This window comes from Vigna angularis, chromosome 9 (genome assembly GCF_016808095.1).
Source record: "Vigna angularis cultivar LongXiaoDou No.4 chromosome 9, ASM1680809v1, whole genome shotgun sequence".
In the NCBI taxonomy this organism is placed as follows: Eukaryota; Viridiplantae; Streptophyta; class Magnoliopsida; order Fabales; family Fabaceae; genus Vigna; species Vigna angularis.
The window spans coordinates 31,277,946-31,299,455 of record NC_068978.1 but is presented as its reverse complement, the minus strand read 5'-3'; the positions used below and the strand labels follow the sequence as shown (position 1 = coordinate 31,299,455).

The window sequence follows — 21,510 nt, the reverse complement described above, 5'->3', positions numbered from 1 at the left end:
ATGAGGCCCAATGAACCTGAAAAATGTCCTTTATCAAGCAAATGAAAAACAATTTTGAACACTTCAAATTTTACAACACTCCAATTATTATTTTTTTGGAAAAATTTCTATTTATCATATTTTTGATTTTTGTTTTATTATTCTTTGTGAAATCGGGTCATCCAAGAAGTATTGAATTGGGCCGGATCGACCCAACAAAACCCTACCCGTTTCAGATTTTCAAAAATTTTATTATTTTTTTTTAAAACTCAGAAAGATCAGACCGACACCAGACGGTTGCAGCGACCGGAACTGTAGCCACAATGGATTTGCTCAGCTATAAAACGGGTATCCCTTCGGGGTCGAGCGACATTTTCTGATTTCGCTCTCTCTCTATCCTTCTCTTTCTCCCTCTTCTCTCTTCCTTGAGCGTCTGAGTTCTGCGAGGCTCTTCTGCCCCCGCGTGCCGTCGAAGGCGTCTGAGTCCTCCGAGGAGCTTCTGTGTGCCAACACTTCCAGGTAAGTCCTCTAAACTCTTAATCCTCTTTCCTTTTCTTTTGTTCTTCCTTTCTTTCTTTTTTTTTTCTCTAACTTTCATTCCCTCTTCCCTTTCTCTGTTGTCTTTTTTTTCTTTTTACACTTTCTGTTCTTGCTTTTCTTTCTTGTTCCCTTTAGCTTTCTGTTTTTTTTTCTTTTCTTTTATGCTTTCCTTTATGCTTTTCTTTCCTGATTTCCTTTCCTGCAAGCTCTTTCCTCTTCCTTATACTTTGTCTGCTTTTATTTCCGTCTCACCCTTCTCTGGATTTCTTTCTGGGTCCCTTTTCTCTTTTCTCTTTTTTTAATTTTAAAAACTTAAAACACTTAAAAACACAACTGTCTTAACTTAAGGGGTATATAGGCTGGAAACCAGACGTTAATCTCCCTTCGATTGAAGGTATGGCAGAGACAATCGGGTAGAACAACGCCACGTACCCCATAAAATCAGAAAATTTAAAAAGATAAATGATTTGTATAAACCGGACATGGACCAAATGGACAAGGACAAAAGGACGAGGACAAAAGGACATAGATCCGTTTAGGACCCTCTTGCAAGGACCGTGAAACAAATCCGAGACCAGAACCTGAAATAACAAAGACTGACCGGACAAAATAAACTAAAAGGAAATAAAAACGAAAAAGAAAACATTTGAAAATACTTTTTTTTTTGTTGTTTTATGCTTTCGTTATGTTTTTGTTCTTTTTATTTTTATATTTTTTTTTTTGAAAACTTAGAGAGGAAAGATGAACGAGATGGAGATGGAGAGGTACACCAGTCAGCGGTGGAGACCTACTGAAGATCAGGTCAAAATGATGACCCATATCTACAATTACGGGGTCACACATCCCAGCAGAGCCCAAGTCGTCGAGATTGCATCTCGACTAAGGGTTTTCGCAGATGCCACTGAATACAATGTGCACTGCTGGTTTAACAACCACGGCAATCGGGTCAGGCGCTGGCAAGCGGAGGTAGACCCTACTGGCACTCAGTTCTCGCAACTGCCGCTATACATGTATGGTAAGCATCCTGATCACCTCCATCTTTTTTTTTATTTTTTAAAAATTTTTTTATTTATTTTTTTTGAAAATTTTCTCCTCATCTTATTATTGACAAAAAATTTTTGTTTTCGTTTTTTTTTTTTTTTGGAAAGAATACGACTGGGTGATCATGAGGGCGCCGAGGCTGCTGGACTTGTTCCCCGTTCCGATCATCATCGACGATGACAGGGACACACGACAAATCGCTCCACCCATGCTCTTCACATTCCGGACCAGAGCTCCCTCGACGGAGCTCTCCCTTAGACCACCGCAACCAGCCCGGGAGTATTTTCGCTGAATGTTTTCTTTTTTTTTTTAGTTTCATGGTCTGTAATATTAATGATCACCAGTGATCGAACCCTGAACAATCTTTTATTTGCTTTTGTTATCTGCTTTATTTGCCTTTTTTTTTGTTTTTATTGTTTTTATTTGAAATTGTGACTTTGCACTTTTTTTTTTGTTATTTTCTGCTTTTTTTTTTTATGCATTTTTATTTCATTTATCAAATGTTAAGATCGTATGAGTGTATTTAAAATGGTATCTTTGTTCAAAAACATCTCTCCGACCTTACTGTAAATCTTGCTTTTGATGATGAAATAAAATTAGATTTTTATGGTTTTTCTTATGTTTTTTTATTTATTTTTTCAACACAAATTTCTAATCTAAACGAAATAATAAAAAACGGGTTCAACAGAAAACAAATTATTTACAAAGAAAATATGAAAAAAAGACTCCGAAAGAAAAGAAAACCAAAGTGAACGCCATGAGTTTGAAAAACAAAATTTTGAAAACAATATGCATATGAGACAATGCAGAAATGGGAAGAGAGGAACAATGAACTCGTAAACAAATTTGCACAATTTGAATTTTCGACAAACCTTTGTTTTTTTTTATTTATTTATCATTATTTATTTTTTATTTGTTTTCTTCCACGACATCCTTGAGGTTCGAGTTTGTGCTCAATGAAATATACCCGTGATGCTTTAACTATTATTACCTTCCTTATTTTACTTAAAAAAAACTCAGTGTGATATGAATCGTGTCGAAAAGCAAAAGATGAAAGAGTCGGATAATGAATGAAATCGCAGGCATTTATTTAAAGAAGTAACACAGAATACAACAAAACTTTCACAAAACAATGTTAACATCCCTTAGTAGCATCCCCTATCTCGGAATCATCATGCGTAAAACTTTTTTACCGCATCCGAATTAACTGGCAAAGGTAACTCCTCTCCGTCCATCCTTGTGAGGATTAGTGCCCCCCCAGAGAATGCCTTCTTTACCACGAATGGCCCTTCATAATTTGGGGTCCATTTGCCTCTGAAATCCCTTTGTATGGGCAATATCTTCTTTAACACCAGTTCGCCTTCATGGAATTCCCTTGGATGTACTTTTTTGTCGAAAGCCTTTTTCATTCTTCTTTGATACAATTGCCCGTGGCACACCGCTGTCAGTCTCTTCTCTTCGATGAGATTGAGCTGGTCAAACCGAGCTTGAACCCACTCAGCTTCCTCCAATTGGGTTTCCAATAAAATTCGTAGAGATGGGATCTCCACCTCAAATGGAAGCACTGCTTCCATCCCATATACCAGCGAGAAAGGTGTTGCACCAGTGGACGTTCGTACTGAAGTACGATATCCATGTAAAGCAAAGGGAAGCATTTCATGCCAATCCTTGTAGGTGACCACCATCTTTTGCACGATCTTCTTGATATTCTTATTAGCAGCTTCTACTGCCCCATTCATTTTTGGACGGTAAGGAGAAGAATTAAGATGATGAATTTTGAACTCCTCGCATAATTCTGCCATCATCCGGTTGTTCAAGTTGGTAGCATTATCAGTGATGATCTTGTTAGGCAGCCCATATCTGCAGATCAATTCCCTTTTTATGAATCGGGTTACCACCTTTCTAGTCACGTTGGCATAAGAAACAGCTTCGACCCACTTGGTAAAGTAATCGATTGCGACCAGTATGAAGCGGTGTCCATTTGACGCTTTTGGCTCTATAGCTCCAATAACATCTATCCCCCACATTGAAAACGGCCATGGTGCAGACAACACATTCAAAGTTGTGGGCGATACATTGATATTGTCTGCATGCATCTGACATTTCTCGCACCTCCTTACATGTGTACAACAATCATTTTCCATGGTTAACCAGAAGTAACCAGCTCTCAGGATCTTTCTAGCCATTGAGTGCCCATTCATGTGGGTGCCGAATGTACCTTCGTGTACTTCTTTCAATATCAATTCGGCCTCTTTCGTATCTACACATCTGAGGAGAATCATGTCATGATTTCTCTTGTATAAAATGTCCCCACTTAAAATAAAACTACCAGCCAACCTTCGTAATGACCTTTTATCGTTTTCAGATGCTTTTTCAGGATATTCTTGGGTCTTAAGATAGTGCTTGATATCGAAGTACCAAGGTTTACCATCCACCTCCTCCTTGATGAACTGGCAATATGCTGGCTCCGCATGGCTCTTCATTTCAATAACTGGTAATTCTGTATTCGGGTCAACCTCAAACATGGATGACAAAGTAGCCAACGCGTCTGCTAACTGGTTATCTTCCCGTGGTATGTGGTTAAATGTGATGAAGTCGAAACACTCCATTAATCCTTTGATGTATGCCTGGTAGGGGATTAATTTTGCGTCTCTTGTTTCCCACTCTCCCTTCAACTGGTTGATGACTAAAGCTGAATCTCCATATACTTCCAGAATTTTCACTTTGAACTCTATTGCCGCCCGAATACCCATAGCGCAGGCCTCATATTCTGCAATGTTATTTGTGCAATCAAAACACAGCCTTGATGTCATGGGCATATACTGCTGCTCTGGAGAGATTAGTACTGCCCCTATGCCATGCCCCATCATATTCGACGCTCCATCAAATAGTAATATCCATGATGTTTCTTCGTCTCGGTATTTACTGCCTTCTTTGAATAGAGTCATGATATCTTCATCAGGAAACTCGGGTTGCATTGGCTGATAATCACTGATGGGATGATGCGCCAGGTATTCCGCTAATGCACTACCTTTGACGGATTTCTGAGTGACGTATACGATGTCATACTCTGACAATAGCACCTGCCACCGAGCTATCCTTCCAGTGAGAGCGGGCTTTTCAAAAATGAACTTGATAGGATCCATCTTGGATATCAACAATGTAGAGTGACTCAACATGTATTGCCTTAGGCGATGTGCGGCCCATGCCAATGCACAACAAGTTCGCTCTAACGATGAATATCGTTGTTCGCAGTCGGTGAATTTCTTGCTCAAGTAATATATCGCATGCTCCCTTTTTCCAGCTTCATCATATTGACCCAATACACAACCCATTGACCTTTCCAATACAGTTAAGTACAAAATGAGTGGTCTTCCCGGCTCGGGTGGACGCAATACAGGTGGGTCTTGCAGGTATTGTTTGATTTTTTTAAAAGCGGCTTGACAATCCTCGTTCCAAACCATAACCTGATTCTTTCGTAGCAACTTGAATATTGGTTCGCAGGTAGCGGTTAATTGGGAGATGAATCTAGCAATGTAGTTCAATCTACCCAGAAAACCGCGAACCTCCTTCTCTGTGCTAGGCGCAGGCATTTCTGATATCGCTCGCACTTTGTCAGGATCCACTTCTATCCCCTTTTGGCTAACCATGAAGCCCAACAACTTCCCGGATTTCACTCCAAATGTGCATTTGGCAGGGTTTAACCTGAGTTTATACTTTCTCAATCTCTCAAATAATTTCTTCAAGTTGAGGACATGTTCTTCTTCTGATTCAGACTTTGCAATCATATCATCCACATAAACCTCGATCTCCTTGTGCATCATATCATGAAAAAGTGTCACCATCGCCCTTTGATATGTTGCCCCGGCATTCTTGAGCCCAAAAGACATTACCTTATAACAAAAGGTCCCCCACAACGTGATGAAGGTCGTCTTTTCCATGTCCTCAGGCGCCATCTTAATCTGATTATACCCCGAGAAACCATCCATGAACGAAAATAGTGAGTACTTGGCTGTATTGTCAACTAAAGTGTCGATGTGTGGTAACGGGAAGTTATCCTTTGGACTTGCACGATTCAAATCACGATAGTCGACACACATTCGAACCTTCCCATCTTTCTTAGGCACTGGTACAATATTTGCCACCCATTGTGGGTACTTAGCCACAGCCAGAAATCCTGCGTCGAATTGCTTCTGTACCTCTTCCTTAATTTTCAATGACATTTCTGGTTTCATTCTTCTTAGTCTTTGCTTGACTGGAATGCATTCCTGCTTAAGTGGGAGCTTGTGTTGCACAATATCGGTATCCAAACCTGGCATGTCTTTGTAAGACCAAGCGAAAACATCCTTAAACTCCTTCAGTAGGGCTCGCAGCCCTTCCCTTACTTCCTTTTTCATGCTAGTACCGATTTTTACTTCCTTTATCTCTCCTTCCTCTCCCAAGTTGAGTACTTCAACATCCTCCTGATGGGGTTTTATCTCTTTAGACTCTTGTTCCACTAATCTCAAGAGCTCTGGAGAGGGTTCCGGGTCATCTTCATAATCATCATCCGTATTATCGATAGGGTGCTCAAAATTAGGAATATCGACATTGTTATTTTCAAAACATTTATTGTCATATCTGCATTATTTAAGTTGGCAAAAAGAATAAATACACAAGAAAAACGATGAAAAATGATAAATGATGATAGAAATGAGAACAAACACGATTCAAATATCACATTGAAAGCAAAATAAAGCATCAACCCGTAAGCCATGAATCCCAAAGCTCGGGTGAAGCGATAAGGTTAATTAAAATATTACATTTCAATTGATTTAAACATCACGGGTAAATCCAGAGTCTTCCAATTGTTGAGCTGAGCACCTTGGGAGCAAACCCACACGAAGTTTGAGCTTTCAGATCTTGCTTCCTCTTCCAACACCGCTATATGACTAGTGTTCACCCATCCAGCACTGCGAAAACTCTCTTTGATACCACAAATGTGGATTTTCTTTGCCCTTGGTTCCCGTTTCCCCATTCGAGCCAGACTGCGTTCCTTCCTTTCCTCAATCGCCTTCTTGTTATCTTCCTTACTGGGTCTATACCCCAGGCCATATTTGTTTTTGTTCCCAATTACATCCAATGGGAATGTACGTCCTTGTCCATACTTGCCTAATCCATTCCCGAACTTATAACCTTCTTTCAGCATGACCTTGGCCATCATGATAGAGGTGCATGATAAATGTGGGTTCTTAGGAAACAGCTCAATATAGGTGTTTCCCACGATTTCTAATGATTGAAAAGCTATTTCCAGAGCTTCCTCGGCTGCCTCTATGTAACGGGTGGAGGATGGGCCACTCACAAGGAGATCCTCCTCTCCAGAAACTATGATCAACTTATCTCCCATGTTATATTTCAGTTTTTGGTGCAATGTGGAGGGGACAACTCCCGCTGAATGAATCCAGGGGCGGCCTAACAGACAGCTATAAGCTGGGAGGATGTCCATAACTTGAAAGGTCACTTGAAAGACACAAGGACCGACTTGAACGGGCAATTCAATCTCTCCCATCACTACCCTTTTGCTGCCGTCAAATGCCCTCACAATCATAGAGCTTGGCTTCATATGCATTCCCTCACAGGGTAGCTTCTCCAATGTCGATTTTGGCATGACATTCAGAGAGGAACCATTGTCCACCAAGACACGTGCTATAACGTGATCTAAACATTTCACGGAGACATGAAAAGCCTTGTTATGACCTCTCCCCTCAGTGGGTATCTCCTCGTCTGTAAAGGTGAGGTAATTATTAGCGATGATGTTGCCAACAATACCCTCAAACTTGTTCAACGAAATACCATGCTCGACGTGAGCCTCACTGAGTACCTTCATCAACAACTTTCTATGAGAGGTAGAATGCATAAGCAATTCTAACAAGGAAATCCGAGCAGGCATGCGTTTCAACTGCTCCACCACCTTATATTCACTCTGTTGAATGAATTTTAAAAATTCGCAAGCCTCTCCCTCAGAGATTTCTTTTTTGTCTGCTTTGTCAGAGGTCTCCTCTACTTGCACTCCTTTCCCCTTTAAATGCTCCTTAGTATTTGCATCCATTGGTGTTTCATTATTACTAGCTTCTCTTCCCGTCAAATTTGATGGCGTGAAGATTCGACCACTCCTCGTCATTCCGCCGATGCCTGATATATTTTCAACAACTGGATCCTGGCTAGAGAAATGGCTTTCAACGCACTGTCCTTCATCGACTACATGTGTCCCATACCTCCAAGGGACAGCTTTATTGCTTTTGTAAGGAAAAGGAACTGGTGTATGGATGACAACGGGTGATCTTCCTTGAATTACTGGTGCAGGGGTGGTTCGAGTGAAGCGGATTATCAACGGCTCTGGCAAAGCTACATCTGGCTCCATACCAGTTTGTGCAAACACCTCCTCATGCTTGTCTTCATAGCACACTTGCATCAAATTCCTATCAAGCAGATCTTGTAGGAACTTTTCGAATTCAACGCATTCCTCGATAGAGTGTTCCGTGCATGGATGGAGTCCACATGCTCTTTCCAAATCATAAGCCCCGTTTAAAAATCCCAACTTTAATAATTCCTTGAAAATAAACCTTCTGGAACTTCGGATCTTACTTGCATCCCTTATCAGTTCGTGCTTCTTAACTTCAATGGCATTTGTCGAGGCATTACCATGTCCGGATAACGGATTAGTATCAATGCTAGGTTTATCTTCTTGAAATTTTAGCCACCCCGCATCAATTAGGGCCTGCACTTTACGCTTGAAAGCCATACACCTCTCAGTTGAATGACCCACGCCTTCCCCATGATAACTACATTTGGCATCTGCATCATAACCCCTAGGGTATGGAGGCTGCAGGGGTATCATTGGACATATAGCAACCAGACCCCTTTTGATGAGGTGAGGTAATAATTCAGTGTAAGTCATGGGGATGGGGGTGAAGTGGACAAAGTTTCTTTCCTGGGTTCTTCCCGGATAACCGCCTTGACCTGCATTCGGATTTGGATTTGCACTTGGCCCAGTCTTCCAAGCGTTGCTTGTGATGGGTTGTGATTGGTAGAATCCTTGTTGTTGTTGAGGCCTGATTGGATGAGCAAAAGCCGCATTGGCTGAATATGAAGGTTGGCCTTGGTATGGTCTATAATTTTGAGAAGGAGCCTGACCTCTCCATACAGGCATTGCCAATGTTGCATGCACGTCTCCCTCTTTTTTCTTTCCTGGATTGAAAGAAGGCTTCTTTTTAGAATTCTCCATCGTAGATGGACCACTTGCAATCTTCCCGCTCTTCATCCCAATCTCTATCCTCTCGCCAATTATGACGACATCAGCGAAATTGGCGGACACATTCCCCACCATATATTCATAAAATGGTGGCTGAAGCGTATTTACGAACATTGCCACCATTTCTTTTTCGAACAAAGGCGGCTCCACTTGTGTGGCCAATTCTCTCCAACGTTGGGCATATTCCTTGAAGGTCTCATTGTCTTTCTTTCCCATATTTTGTAATTGCAGACGGTCTGGTGCTACATGCGTGTTGTATATATACCGTTTTACAAAGGCGTCGGCTAGATCTGCCCAACAATGGATTCGAGAGGGCTCCAAGTGGGTATACCAGTTTAATGCTACCCCAACCAAACTGTCTTGGAAAACATGGATGAGTAATTGGTCGTCATATGCGTACGCAGCCATTTTTCTGCAATACATGGCCAGATGGTTCTTAGGGCATGTATCACCCTTGTACTTCTCGAATTCGGGCGCCTTGAACTTATACGGTATTTTTACTCCAGGAACCAAACTTAATCTTGCAACATTTCCGAACCCATAGTTTTTCATCCCTTCCATAGCCCTTATTTTTTCCTCCAGAATCTCCAGTCTGTTTTTAGCACCGTTACTGATGTCGATTCCTGCACGCGCCGCGGTTTGTGATGCGGCTCTTGCTGAAGAATCGTGGTTAACAATTATGTGCGGTATCGTAGTCACTCGTGTTCCTTCAACTGTGATTGGTTCATTCGTTTGAGTACTTACCAAGGGAGCTGACACAGAGGTAGGTCCATGAGTGGTGACTGACGGGATATCAATAGTTGTAGGAATGGGAAACGACACGTGCCCCCCTTCGATATATTCTCCTACGGAAGGAGTATATCCCGGGGGTAACCCATACAACGGGAAAGGAATCGATTGGCTAGTAGCATTGAAAGACGGGGGATAAAAATGGGCATTCCCGCCAAACAGTGTAGAAGAAGACTCTCCAGTAGCCTTCAGGGCTTCAAGGGCAACCAAGATTTGTCCAACCTGGTCCTTCAACTGACTCATTTCAGCTTTGATGGATTCTTGTGACTCTTCCCAGCTTTCCATGATCCTTGAATTGGCTCGAGTCCTGTAGGGATGTCGTGGAAAGTTGGCCGTTTTTTTTTACTGTTTTATTATTAACTTAAGTTAGATGAAATGCTTCAAACAAAAAGGAGAGAAAAAGGGAGAGAGAAAGAACAAGGAAAAATGTGATGCATGCTAATGATAGGTGGAAATCATAAGATCACGACAATGTTAATGATGGAAATCGATACAAGTTGATACCATACAAAATATCTTAAGTCTCTCATATAGAGAAAATCTAACAAGACATGAGTCACTTCCTAACCCGAGCAATGAAAGCCTTCATTTCGCCTACTAGCCATTTACAATGGTTAATAAAAAGCATTATCTCGGGAGGCGGGTTACAAAAGTGGGTCGTGGCTTCGGCGTCCAACACCATCTTAGGAATGTCTTCAATTGCTCCGTTCGCCAACATAGCCAATTGGGAAAAACTTCCCTTCCAATGCTTCACAGTCTCTTCTTGCATCGCGATGTGGTCTTTCATTTGTTTTACCAAGGCATGATGCCTCTCTCCAAGCTCCATTGACCTCCACCGTTCCTCTTGCTCTTCAATGTACTCCTCCATTTGTTTTATCATGGAGCGATGCTCTTCTTCGGCCTCTGCTAGTTTCCAACGCTCTTGGTTCATATCTGTCTCAAAAGATAAGGCCATTTCTTTCATCTCATGTCCTGCCTTTTCTACTTGAACCTGCGCTTCTCTTAGTCTCTTCAGAGCCTCTCGCTTATCTCTTTTAGCCTCTTCATACAGGAGCCTCCATTGTTTTCCCTCTTCTAATGTTGTGTTCTTCTCCTTTACTCTCATGACCAGCTCTTTGCTCGCGGTTAAGAGGTCTTGTTTCAATCGGAATGTATAAACTCTTTCAGCCTTCTGACTTTTGACAATTTCTTCATAGGCCTGTGCTTTTTCTTCTTTATCATTCCTCATATCAACCAAATCGTTGCGCGCAGTCTGCAATTCTTTTCCCAACCTATCATTTTGCTCCCTCAATTTTTTCATCTCTATCTTCAATTGCTTCACCTCATCGCTTTCTAGTTCTTGGGATGGCCCTTCGTTAGATAGCTGATGAACGATTGGTTTGAAAGGCAATTTGACTTCCTTTACTCTTTCCCAAATCCAGGTGTGATAATTAATTTTGTCGTCCATCACCCCCAATCGTAAATCCTTTTCTGCTCGCATAACATTTTCCCAAGCACTTCTGACTTTCCTCAATATTTCAGTGAAGTGCCCATCCTCATAATAGATGAATAACGTTGTAAGGTATTTCGGCGAGGGTGCCCCTTTCATGGGATGTCCGAATTGCCTTTGAACCAAGATAGGGTTATAATTTATGCAATATCGAGTACCTATGAGGGGTACATTGGAAAATGGGCCACAATAATGGATGGAGGGCTTAGTCTCAAGCCAAGGGAGACGCCATCTTACTTTTCCTCCATTCAAACTGGCAAAGAATTGGGCCCACTCATTCCCTCCTTTGTCTTTGAGCCCCTGGTGCGAAGGATCTTCCGACGGACACCTGATATCACCCGACCCCTTACATAGACGCGCAGTCATCCACACATACAACGCCGATAGACAACAAAGTATTTTCTTCCCTTTTCTCTCGTGGCAAAAACTCATGGTCCCATAAACATCCGCAAGGACCGCTGTTACGGGATTCTCAGATCTCGTCTTTTTTGCCACGAAAACATCAATTGCGGTATAATCCACAAAGCCCTCTACTTTGGGAAACAACACGATGCCATACACGGTAAGAGCTAACACATCCATGAAAGTCTCCCAATCCTCCCCTTCTCCTAGATAATGCAAGTGCTGCTCCAAAAATCCTTGTGTCAGTCCACGTACTTGATTCCTTGTTACCAATCTGTCTTCAAGTTCTTTGGGATGTAGTTTCATTATGGCAGCAATAGTCGCGATAGAGGCATGATGTTCCAAATGCTGATATGGCGTGGTACCCTCAAGTGGCATTCCCAGAATGTGCTCAAACTCCTCTATAGTTGGTGCTAGCTGAAAATCTTGAAAGGTGAAGCATCGTAGCGGGGAATCATAATACTGTGCGAAGGCTGTGATAGTAGGCGACGACACGTCTACATCCATTAGACTCAAAAGGTTACCATATTTCTTCGTAAAGGTTTGTCTCTTTATGGTTTTTAGCCTTCTGCCCAACTTTATCAGACTTGTCAAGTTTCCACCGTGAGTCTTCAGGTGAGATTTATTTCTTAACATGAGGGACTCAGTATGTTGTGTAACACCAGATCTTATATCGACTTCCATCTTCGCGATATCAAGTGAATACTGGATGATTTCCCCTAAAATTAGCATGTTACCGAATGATACATGGTAAAGTGAGGTAAAATAAAATGATTAACAAAAATGCATGCACAACATGAGAATGCAAAGACATTATGATTTATTTTTTTTTTAATGAACAGTATGAGGGTTAGAGGAATACACATTTCTCCCTTTTGTGCCTTATCAAAGGTTGGATGACTGCAGTTCTAAGGCCAAATATATGCACTCACAAGGATAGCTTCCTAATGCTTAAATCAGGCCACCAGAGCTATGGCTCTTTTCACTGTCTCTCCACAACAGTCAGAGTAATCAACTAGGTGTGGAGACACAAATGAAAAGAACAGACTCTGGCTGGGGTTCTCACGATAGCCAAACAGGAAGTACATCCCAGAGTGACACCGCTACACAACCCCTCTATTTCTAAGTTGCGCTCAGACCCGGGTATAGGGCCTCACTCATGATATGCATATTGTGTGTGTGTGAAGGGAGAATGCAATTATACACCCCAAACCCTCGCCTGCAAAACAACCAGAAAATTCCCAGGCAGATATAACATGTTTTCTACCCTAGGGTTCAATATAATCAAAACAAACACACATACAATTATGACAAATATCCAACAAAGATAAAGAAAAAGAAAGGGAAGAAAAACACAAAGAAAAACCACATTGAATTCGCACATCTAATTAAATGGCTTGACTCTCTGGCTAGTCCCCAGTGGAGTCGCCATCTGTCGCAACCGGAATCGCGACGGGACGACGATCCAATAAAAAGAAGAAATTTTGAAAAGAGATTTTGGAGTCGCCACCATAGTTTATTCTGGAAAACTACGGAAAAACCATAAAATGATAAGGCATGGTCAAATTGAACCAGATCCTTGGTTCGGGAGTCGGTTACGTGTAGGGAAGGTATTAGCACCCTACAACGCCTGCCCTAAGGCAGTACCTTTAACTAAATGCGCGAATATGTATGTGGTTTTTCAAAGTATTTAACTTTCCCTTAAAATAAAACTCTAAAGAAACAAACAATATATTTTTTTAGCTTTTTGGGCCCGACAAGGATTGACCTTGCTCCTACGTATTCTCATGTGAGAAATCAGGGTTACGTAGTTCTTTTAGAAACTGCTTGGAAATTTGTTTGAGAATTGTTTGAGAATTTGTTTGGAAAATGATTTGGATTTTTGGGAGAGTGAGCCTGACAAGGACTGGCCTTGCTCCTACGTATCTCCACTTTTGATGGAGAATCAAGGATCACGTAGTTCTGCAAGGCGATATTGATTGTTGTTTTGAAAAGTAGATGTTTTTTAGTTTTTGAAGATTTTATATTTTTTTGGTATTTTATTGTAATATTTATATTTTTTTGCGTAATGAGTACTAGGCTGATGCATACGATCGCACGAGCACCCACACGGCTTTTTCCTTTATTGTTTTGCGTAATGAGTACTAGGCTGATGCGTACGATCGCACGAGCACTCACACGGCTTTTTACTCTTATTGTTTTGCGTAATGAGTACTAGGCTGATGCGTACGATCGCACGAGCACTCACACGGCTTTTATTTATTTTATATTTGGGCAATAAGTACTAGGCTGATGCGTACGATCGCACGAGTACTCATACCGATATTTATTACATTAAATGTTTTTTTTTTTTTTAAAGTTTTATATATTTTTTATTATTTACAATTTTTTATAATTTTTTATATAAAAACAACATAAACAAGTTACTATACATAAATAAAATAAAGGGGTGACGGTTACTGTACAAAGGGTTACATTTACAAACTAAACAATAAAAATAAAGAAACAAACACAAGAAAATAGAGGTCCAAGAGCAAAAGGATATATATGAAACGGGGTATCAAAAAGAACTTTCGTTTTTATCATTTTTATTATGGGTCCGAGCCCAAAGGAAAGGACAGGGGTGCGCGGGTGAAATATGGGGTGTGAATGGGGCTGTGCATGTGATAGGAAGAAAAAAGAAAAAGGGCCAGATAGCTGAAAGTTTCTGTCAGGGTTCCCTTACTTCTCTCATTTCTTCATATCATTCAACTAAGACAAGGATCTCTTTCTCTCTGAGTAAGGAAGAAAACACAAAGACGTCCACTTCCGACCCCGTCCCAACCGCCGCCCTAACAGCCACCGCGGGAGGACCCTTTACCCTGTCCGAAGCCTCGCCAGCGACGTGAAGTGCCACCAGGACCGCCGCTGATCAGATCTCCCTTCTTCGCGCGGGAGGCTGACGCACTCTTCTTCTGTTCGCGCCGCGCCGCCGCTACCACCGGTGACTGCGCCACCGCTCCTGCGAGCAAGCTTCCGCGCCACCACTTCTTCCTCCCTTCTTCTCTTCTCTGTTTCGAAAATGGCAACTCAGGGAGGGATAAATACTGGATTTTTTCTGTTCTTCCTTATCCTTACAACCGATTCTGGGGACACGGTGCCACGCCTTGTTGCCACGGAGCCGAAGGTTTGGCGGGATAGTATAGGTTCGAATGTATAAATGGTGCTTCGGTGGTAGGTTTGTCGAAGTGGTTCTTGATGGTTTCCAGTGAATACAGGTGAGTAGTGTGAGGGATGGAGAGTTGAATTCTAAGAACCGTATGAGAGTGGATGATAATGGTGTTGGAAGTGAGGGGAGTGTGGTTGAAAATGATGAGCCGAGGGGTGGAGGAGAATGGAATGGAGACCGTGAAGTGTTAACAATGGCCGTGGATGTCAAGGTGGTTGGATGCGAGGATGGTTCGGTAGTAATATACACGTAAAGATATTTACAACAACATCTATTCAAAAGCAAAACATGCTAACATAAAACATGCAAACATAGTAACCACACAACAGAGACATACCTAACACATGCAGACTTAATAACCACATAACATAGACATACGCAACAGAGACATCTCGAGGGCAAAAATAACCAATTCACTAAAACCTGGTGTAAGGCATCACTTACCTCTAGAGGATCCGTGCCTTGTGTGTCTGATCTCCTCTTTTCTTTGGCTTTCCTTTTCAACAAAGCATTCCTTCCCCAGTTTTTGAAATGATGCTCCTGGATTCAATTTCTTTCTTTTTTTTGTTGTTGTTGCAGGTGCATATTGGAGGTGAGGAAATGGAAGTGAAAAGAGAAGTGGTTTACTGCGGTTACGGGTATTGGGGGCTGATGAAGTGAGTATAGTTATGGCGACTGGTGCATACGTATGGAGGTGATCTGGGTGAGGATAGGTTGAAGATGAATCCTGGAGGTGGTATCAGGATGAGGATATTGATCTGATCGTGAGCTGTGGGGAAGAGATAGATGTTGGCCGTTTGTTTTAGGTGAAGATGGTGATATTCCAAATGGTATATGGATGAAGATTATCCAAAAAAAATTCCCCGTTGGAGGTGGTATCAGATGGTTTTTATTGTCAGAAAGAGACTAGTGTCGGTAAGTTTGATTGGTGAAATTGTTGGTGGGCAGTTTCAGTGGGATGGTGGAAGTGGATCGTAGGAAAAGGTTGTGGGAATCATTAAGGGTAGGTGGGTGGAGCACTTAAGAGTTTGGTGATGAGTGGAGCACTGAAGTTTATGGTCGGAGCACTCATGGTAATGGCTGAAGCACTGAAAGTTAAATGCAAATGACCCCACCACTCTTCATCCAAAGTCAAGATGCTTGACCGTGGACCGTGGGCTGCCCCAAAAAGGCCGTGACTTCTTTACTCAATGTGCTACTTCCTTCCATCTGAGACACCTTCCAAGCTGTTGGACCAAATTTCACCAAGCTTCTCTCGGACTAGGTTGCTTGTTTGATGTATAAGCATTTATTTTTCTTTGTGGGACATGAGCTTCCTTTAGCTGGACATGCAGCTGCTTCTCAGGTGTTACAATTTTAAAAAAACAAAACCTTGTTTACTGCATCCAAAAACCGTGGCCTTCCATGAATTAAAGTTTTCTTCCATCAAAGCTTAGTACCCTTTCACGTGTTACTTCTTATTCATGTCGGGCTCCGTACTACTGGACTAGCTGGATGCTTCATCTTACACACTTCAATCAAGGTGGCAGCTGCATCAACTTAGGCCGAGACACTTCCCGTGGATGTGCTGGACCATGGAGCACCTTCCTCTTTGCTGGTAGATGCATGAAGTGCAACCCTTTTGCTGGATACAAACCGTGAGATCTCTCCAACGTGCTTCTCCTCTTCCACTTCCACTTCTTCAAACTGAACCAGTTGTTGTGTTGGAAGATGGGAGTTGTTGCTTCTCATCTTAAGGTGTGGCTTCTGCTGGAGTTGGACATTGAAGACAGCTGCTGGTTGGAGTTGCTGTTCTGGACGTGAAAGAGTTGGAGCGTGAAGTGCTTCTTGAGGAGTGGTGGACGGTGGCAGCTGCTGTGTAGGCCGGACGTTTCACAGCTACTGAACGGAATGAGTGAGCTGCTGCTGTCCCGAGCTGGTGCAGGCCGTGACAGTCTTGCTTCACTTTGTGAAGAATAGAACTCTCCATTTCCTCATCACCGTGTGCACTCTTTGCTGGATTTTCCTGAATGTACATGCCTTGTGCATGCAGCTTTGGACGAGTGGTAGAAAAGGGGATAGTGGACGAGCGTCAGAAAAGCAGGACGAGCGTAGATGAGAGGGGGAACGAAATTCGGCGAGCGGTCGCGCAAAGGACGAGCGCTCAAAACCGAATGCAGGGAATACGAACGCTGGAGGAGACCGAACGTTCAAAAGAGAAACTGAGCGTCCGCTCATTAATCAATATAAACCGAACGCTCACTAACACAAGACACAACAAAACCGAACGCTCACTAACACAAAACACATCAAAACCGAACGTTCACTAAGAAAAACATGACCGAACGCTATTTGCTGAACGCCACAAATGACCGAACGTCCAAAGCCGAACGCTGAATAACGCACCGAAAAGCCGAACGGTTAAATAGAGCAAAGGACGAACGCTTTAAACAACAGTGGGGAAGGACGAACGGTTGAACAGTTTGGACGAGCGGTCACTGTTTGGCCGAACGGTCACTGTTTGGACGAACGTTCGTACAACAGTGGGGAAGGACGAACGGTTACTGTTTGGACGAACGGTCCATGTTTGGACGAACGTTTGAACAACAGTGGGGAAGGACGAACGCTCGCAAGCTTGAATACTGGCCGAACGGTCGAATAGTGAAAAAGGACGAACGGTCGCATAATAGAGAGGACGAACGTTCGCACGAACGCTCAAAACCGAACGCTCGCTGAACAGTGCATAGGACGAGCGTTCATCAAAACATTATGACCCAACGGCTGAACAGAGCATAGGACGAGCGTTCAAAACCGAACGCTTACATACAAAAACCGAACGGTAAAATGAGAGGCCGAACGGTTGAAGACGAGGACGAACGTCCAAAATGAACAAATGGCCGAACGGTCAAATAGTGAAAAAGGACGAACGGCCTCTGCAACGACGAACGTCTGATACCTCTCCTTTTTTTTTTTTTTTTTTTTTTATTTATTTATTATTTTTTTTTTTTTTTTTTATACTTTTTTTATTATGAAAATAAAATTATTAATCAACCCGGACGAAATTGAGTGTTGACAAAGGGTAATTAGATGATTAAGTTTATCTTCAACTAATGGTTTAATAAAGATGTCAACAAGTTGATCCTTTGTGCTTACATATTGTAAGTCCACAATACCTTTGTTAACATGATTACGTATGAAGTGATTTTTGACCTCAATATACTTAGCGCGTGAATGCAATGTAGGATTCTTAGACAAACTAATTGCAGCATTATTATCATAGTAGAAAGCCACTTTATATACCAGTTGTAACATGAACCGATATAAAAATGGTGTTTTCTATATCGGTTGAGGACTTAACCAATATAAAAGGTGAAGCTTATATTATATCGATAAGAGCGTTAATTGATATAGAATGTCAAACTTTTTATACTCATTAACACTCCAACCGATATAAAAAGTCACTAATGCATGTAAAGGCTTTTGTACTGGTTATTTTGGAGATTATGCTTCGTTTCTTTAACCAAAGTATATTGTGTCAAAGTGGTGCAATGCAATGTTTAGCGTGAACAATAAACCAATAGGGGAATAAATTGGTTTCCTCTCGCAAACATGTGCCTTTTATAATTTTATCTTAATTTTAACTTCCTTTCATAAATTGCTAACATCATTTCAGATGCGCCGATGATTGTACAATGGGATTCTACTATATTTGGAAGAAAAGCTCAGATCTTATTGTACTTGCATCAGCAAGATGTTAGGGAGCTTGCGTCGGGAAGAGAAGTTAATATTACACTCATTCAGTTGTGGATGATGTAAGTTTACGGAAAAAAAATTTATGTAATTCTTTTTTATCAAGTTACTTATATCAGATTATTTCCTCATTTCAGATATATGTTTGATGTCAGTAACAAGAAGGGTTTCAATGATGTATATGAGTTCATTGACCCCTCTATGACTCATGAAAGAAAAAAATTTGATGATATCCAAACATACATCACCACCTGCTTTGCAATGAGGAAGGAAATATATTTTCTCCCTTATATACTTGGGTAAGTGAAGTTTGTTAACTTTAAAGTTTCATTTATTAATTTTGGTATATGACAATTAAGTTATTACCAATTTCAGGCGTCATTGGTAGCTACTTGTGATCTCCATACCGGAGAACACTACTGTCTGGTTTTGTTTATTGAACAAGTCTCCTCCCAACCCTCTTAAACATGTAGTAGATTGGTAAGAATCTCAATGTTTCAACTTTCTTTGTTATATAAATGTATGCTAAAATAATTTTTTTAATAGTTCCCTTGCAACACATATGATGTTATATGGGAGATCTACTGCTACAGCTAAAAAGCTTGCATGGGTTCCCCTTAAGGTTTGGTATTTTAGTCCATACTTTGTCACATTTTGTTCCATTCCAATGATATTACTTAACATTTTATAATTATGATGATATATTGTAGTCTAATAGACAAACGAGGTCATATGAATGTGGTTACTACGTCATGTTTTGGATGATGACCATTATTCGTGCACATTACACCAGTGGATGACAAATGGTAATATTTAGGTTTGAATTTTATTTTCTCTATAGTTTAGATTTCATATACATTAATTGAAATCATTGTGTTTTATGCAGAGATTTAATATGACTGCTCCAATTCCAAAGAAGTCACTTAAACTCGTGAGAAAAACACTGGCTAAATATGCAATTCAATTATATAATAGTATGTAGTAGATATTAGGATATAGTAAGTTCTAAGTTTATGCTTCTAAGTTGTTTTATGCTTTTGTACATTATTATTATTTTAACTTTGTACATTGCATTGATTTATGCTTCAAAATTGATTTATGATAACACTGGATTGATTTATGCTTCTAAGAAGTTGATTTATGATTACATTGAATGTATTTATGTTTTAATATAATTTTCATTCAAAATATATGCTTTTGGATTATTCTGGACTGTTCTGACTGTAAAATTATATGCAGGTCTGTTTCTGCAGTTGGAAATGTTGCAAGAACAGACTTGTTTAAAAAAAAACAGGTGAATATGCCTTAGTTGAGACCATAACCGAAACAGAAAACACCCATATGGCATCGATTTATTCCTCAACCGAAGCAGAAAGGCTAGCGGAAGAAGCAAAAAAAAAGAAAAAGGATCCTATTGCCTCGGTTCAGGTGTCAACCGAAGCAGTAGAGGGGGACATACTGCCTCGGTTCAGAGAGAACCGAGGCATAAAGTCCTACGAAAAAAAATAAAAAACCTTACTACTTCGGTTAACTTTAAACTAAGGCAAAATCCTACCCTTTTATGTCTCGGTTCTAAACCGAGGCAAAAAGTCTACCACTTTTTACCTCGTCTGGATATGCCTCGGTTCAGGAACCGCTGCCTATGAGCGAAAATAACCGTTGTCGTTTCCCTGACTGCACTAGTGTAAAACAATAATAAAGAGTAAGGAAAGAGAGAAAATTGCGGAGATAATTTTATATTGGTTCATATCACAAGGATCCTACGTCTATTTGTTAATCCTAGACAGAGATTAACTATCCACTATCACAAAACCAATAAACTATAACAACCACACAGAAATATAAGTTTAACGGTTTAGAAACACCTCTCTTGTTACCACAAGAGATGAAACTCACTTCCTCTTAAGGCCACAAGGGATGAACACCTCCTCTGAATGTTTCACGAAGGATGAATACTTCCTTTGCATCTTCACAAAGGATGACAGGCTTAACTCAGAAAAAGCAGCAACACTCAATCACACTCCTAGTGAAAGTTCTCGCTTTTGCCAACACCAAGTTCTCAAAACCAACACATAAGAGTTACACAAACCCCATATCACATTTTTTCACAGTTTTTTCTCTTTAGAATGAGAGTCTAAAACCTCTTTATAAAGACCTCACTCAATGACACCTCCAAAAATTTGTTGTCATCTTTTTCTCGTGTGATAATCGATTATCCACTTATGGTAATCGATTATGCATTTAATGAATGTACAACGACCAAAAACATGCTAAAAAACATCAATGTCTAGCTATGATAATCGATTATGGTAAGTTATAATCGATTATCATACTCTGGTAATCGATTATTCTAGAGCCAAAATTGATTTTTGAGCAACCTTTAAAAATCTATCTGTGATAATCGATTATCTTAAGTAGTTAATCGATTATGGCAAAGCTTTTTTACTCCAAAATGATTTTTAAAGCATAATCTTGAAGGTTTTATTGCAAAGTGAACACTTGAGACTTGATTTGGGCATCATAAAAACTTTTATACTTCGTGATATTGCTAACATATTCAGATGAGGTAAATAATATATAACTTTAGGCTTCGGTAACCAAAGCCTATTCTTTACTTTATCCTTCGGTTCTTTTTTAAATAAAAACTAAAGCCTATTCCTATATTTAAAAAAAATCAATTTCTTCCCATCCTTACATATTTTTCACCATAGAACCATTGTGCTCCTCATCAACAAACAGAGTCACCACTAGCTTTTCACACCTCTAGATTGAACAAGAAAGATTAAGAAAATATTTGCATTAGGAAAAACGAATTATGAAACAAAAAGGAAAATTCAATATGAAAGAATGAACCTTTAACCTCTTTCGAAATGGAAAGGAAATAGATGCTCATACTAACAATGCAGTGACACACTTTGCGTTGGCTATGAGAAAAGGAAAGAAAGAGAGTGGAAGAGTGACGACGAAAGTGACGACGAAAGTGACTACGTGGTTTGGATTGTCACATAAAAAAGTGTAGTGAAAATATATGAACAATAAATA

At 40.6% G+C, this 21,510-nt stretch overlaps 1 protein-coding gene across 1 annotated transcript; it reads right to left on the bottom strand.

Annotated features, from left to right (window-relative positions):
* Positions 1-2,732: 2,732 nt before the first annotated feature.
* On the bottom strand, positions 2,733-9,925 carry LOC108346813 (uncharacterized). Its single transcript, XM_052868176.1, has 2 exons — positions 6,363-9,925; positions 2,733-6,180 (listed from the first exon to the last, which is right to left on the bottom strand). The coding sequence occupies exons 1-2, from the start codon at positions 9,923-9,925 to the stop codon at positions 2,733-2,735; spliced, it is 7,011 nt and encodes a 2,336-aa protein (XP_052724136.1).
* Between the last annotated feature and the right edge of the window lie 11,585 nt (positions 9,926-21,510).

Bases quoted from the DNA above. Each gene is read 5' to 3' on its own strand.
- LOC108346813 (XM_052868176.1), bottom strand. From the start codon at position 9,925: ATGGAAAGCTGGGAAGAGTCACAAGAATCCATCAAAGCTGAAATGAGT. The intron at 6,181-6,362 runs GTAATATTTTAA...TAAATAATGCAG, and splicing joins ATGTTTAAATCAATTGAAAT to ATATGACAATAAATGTTTTG.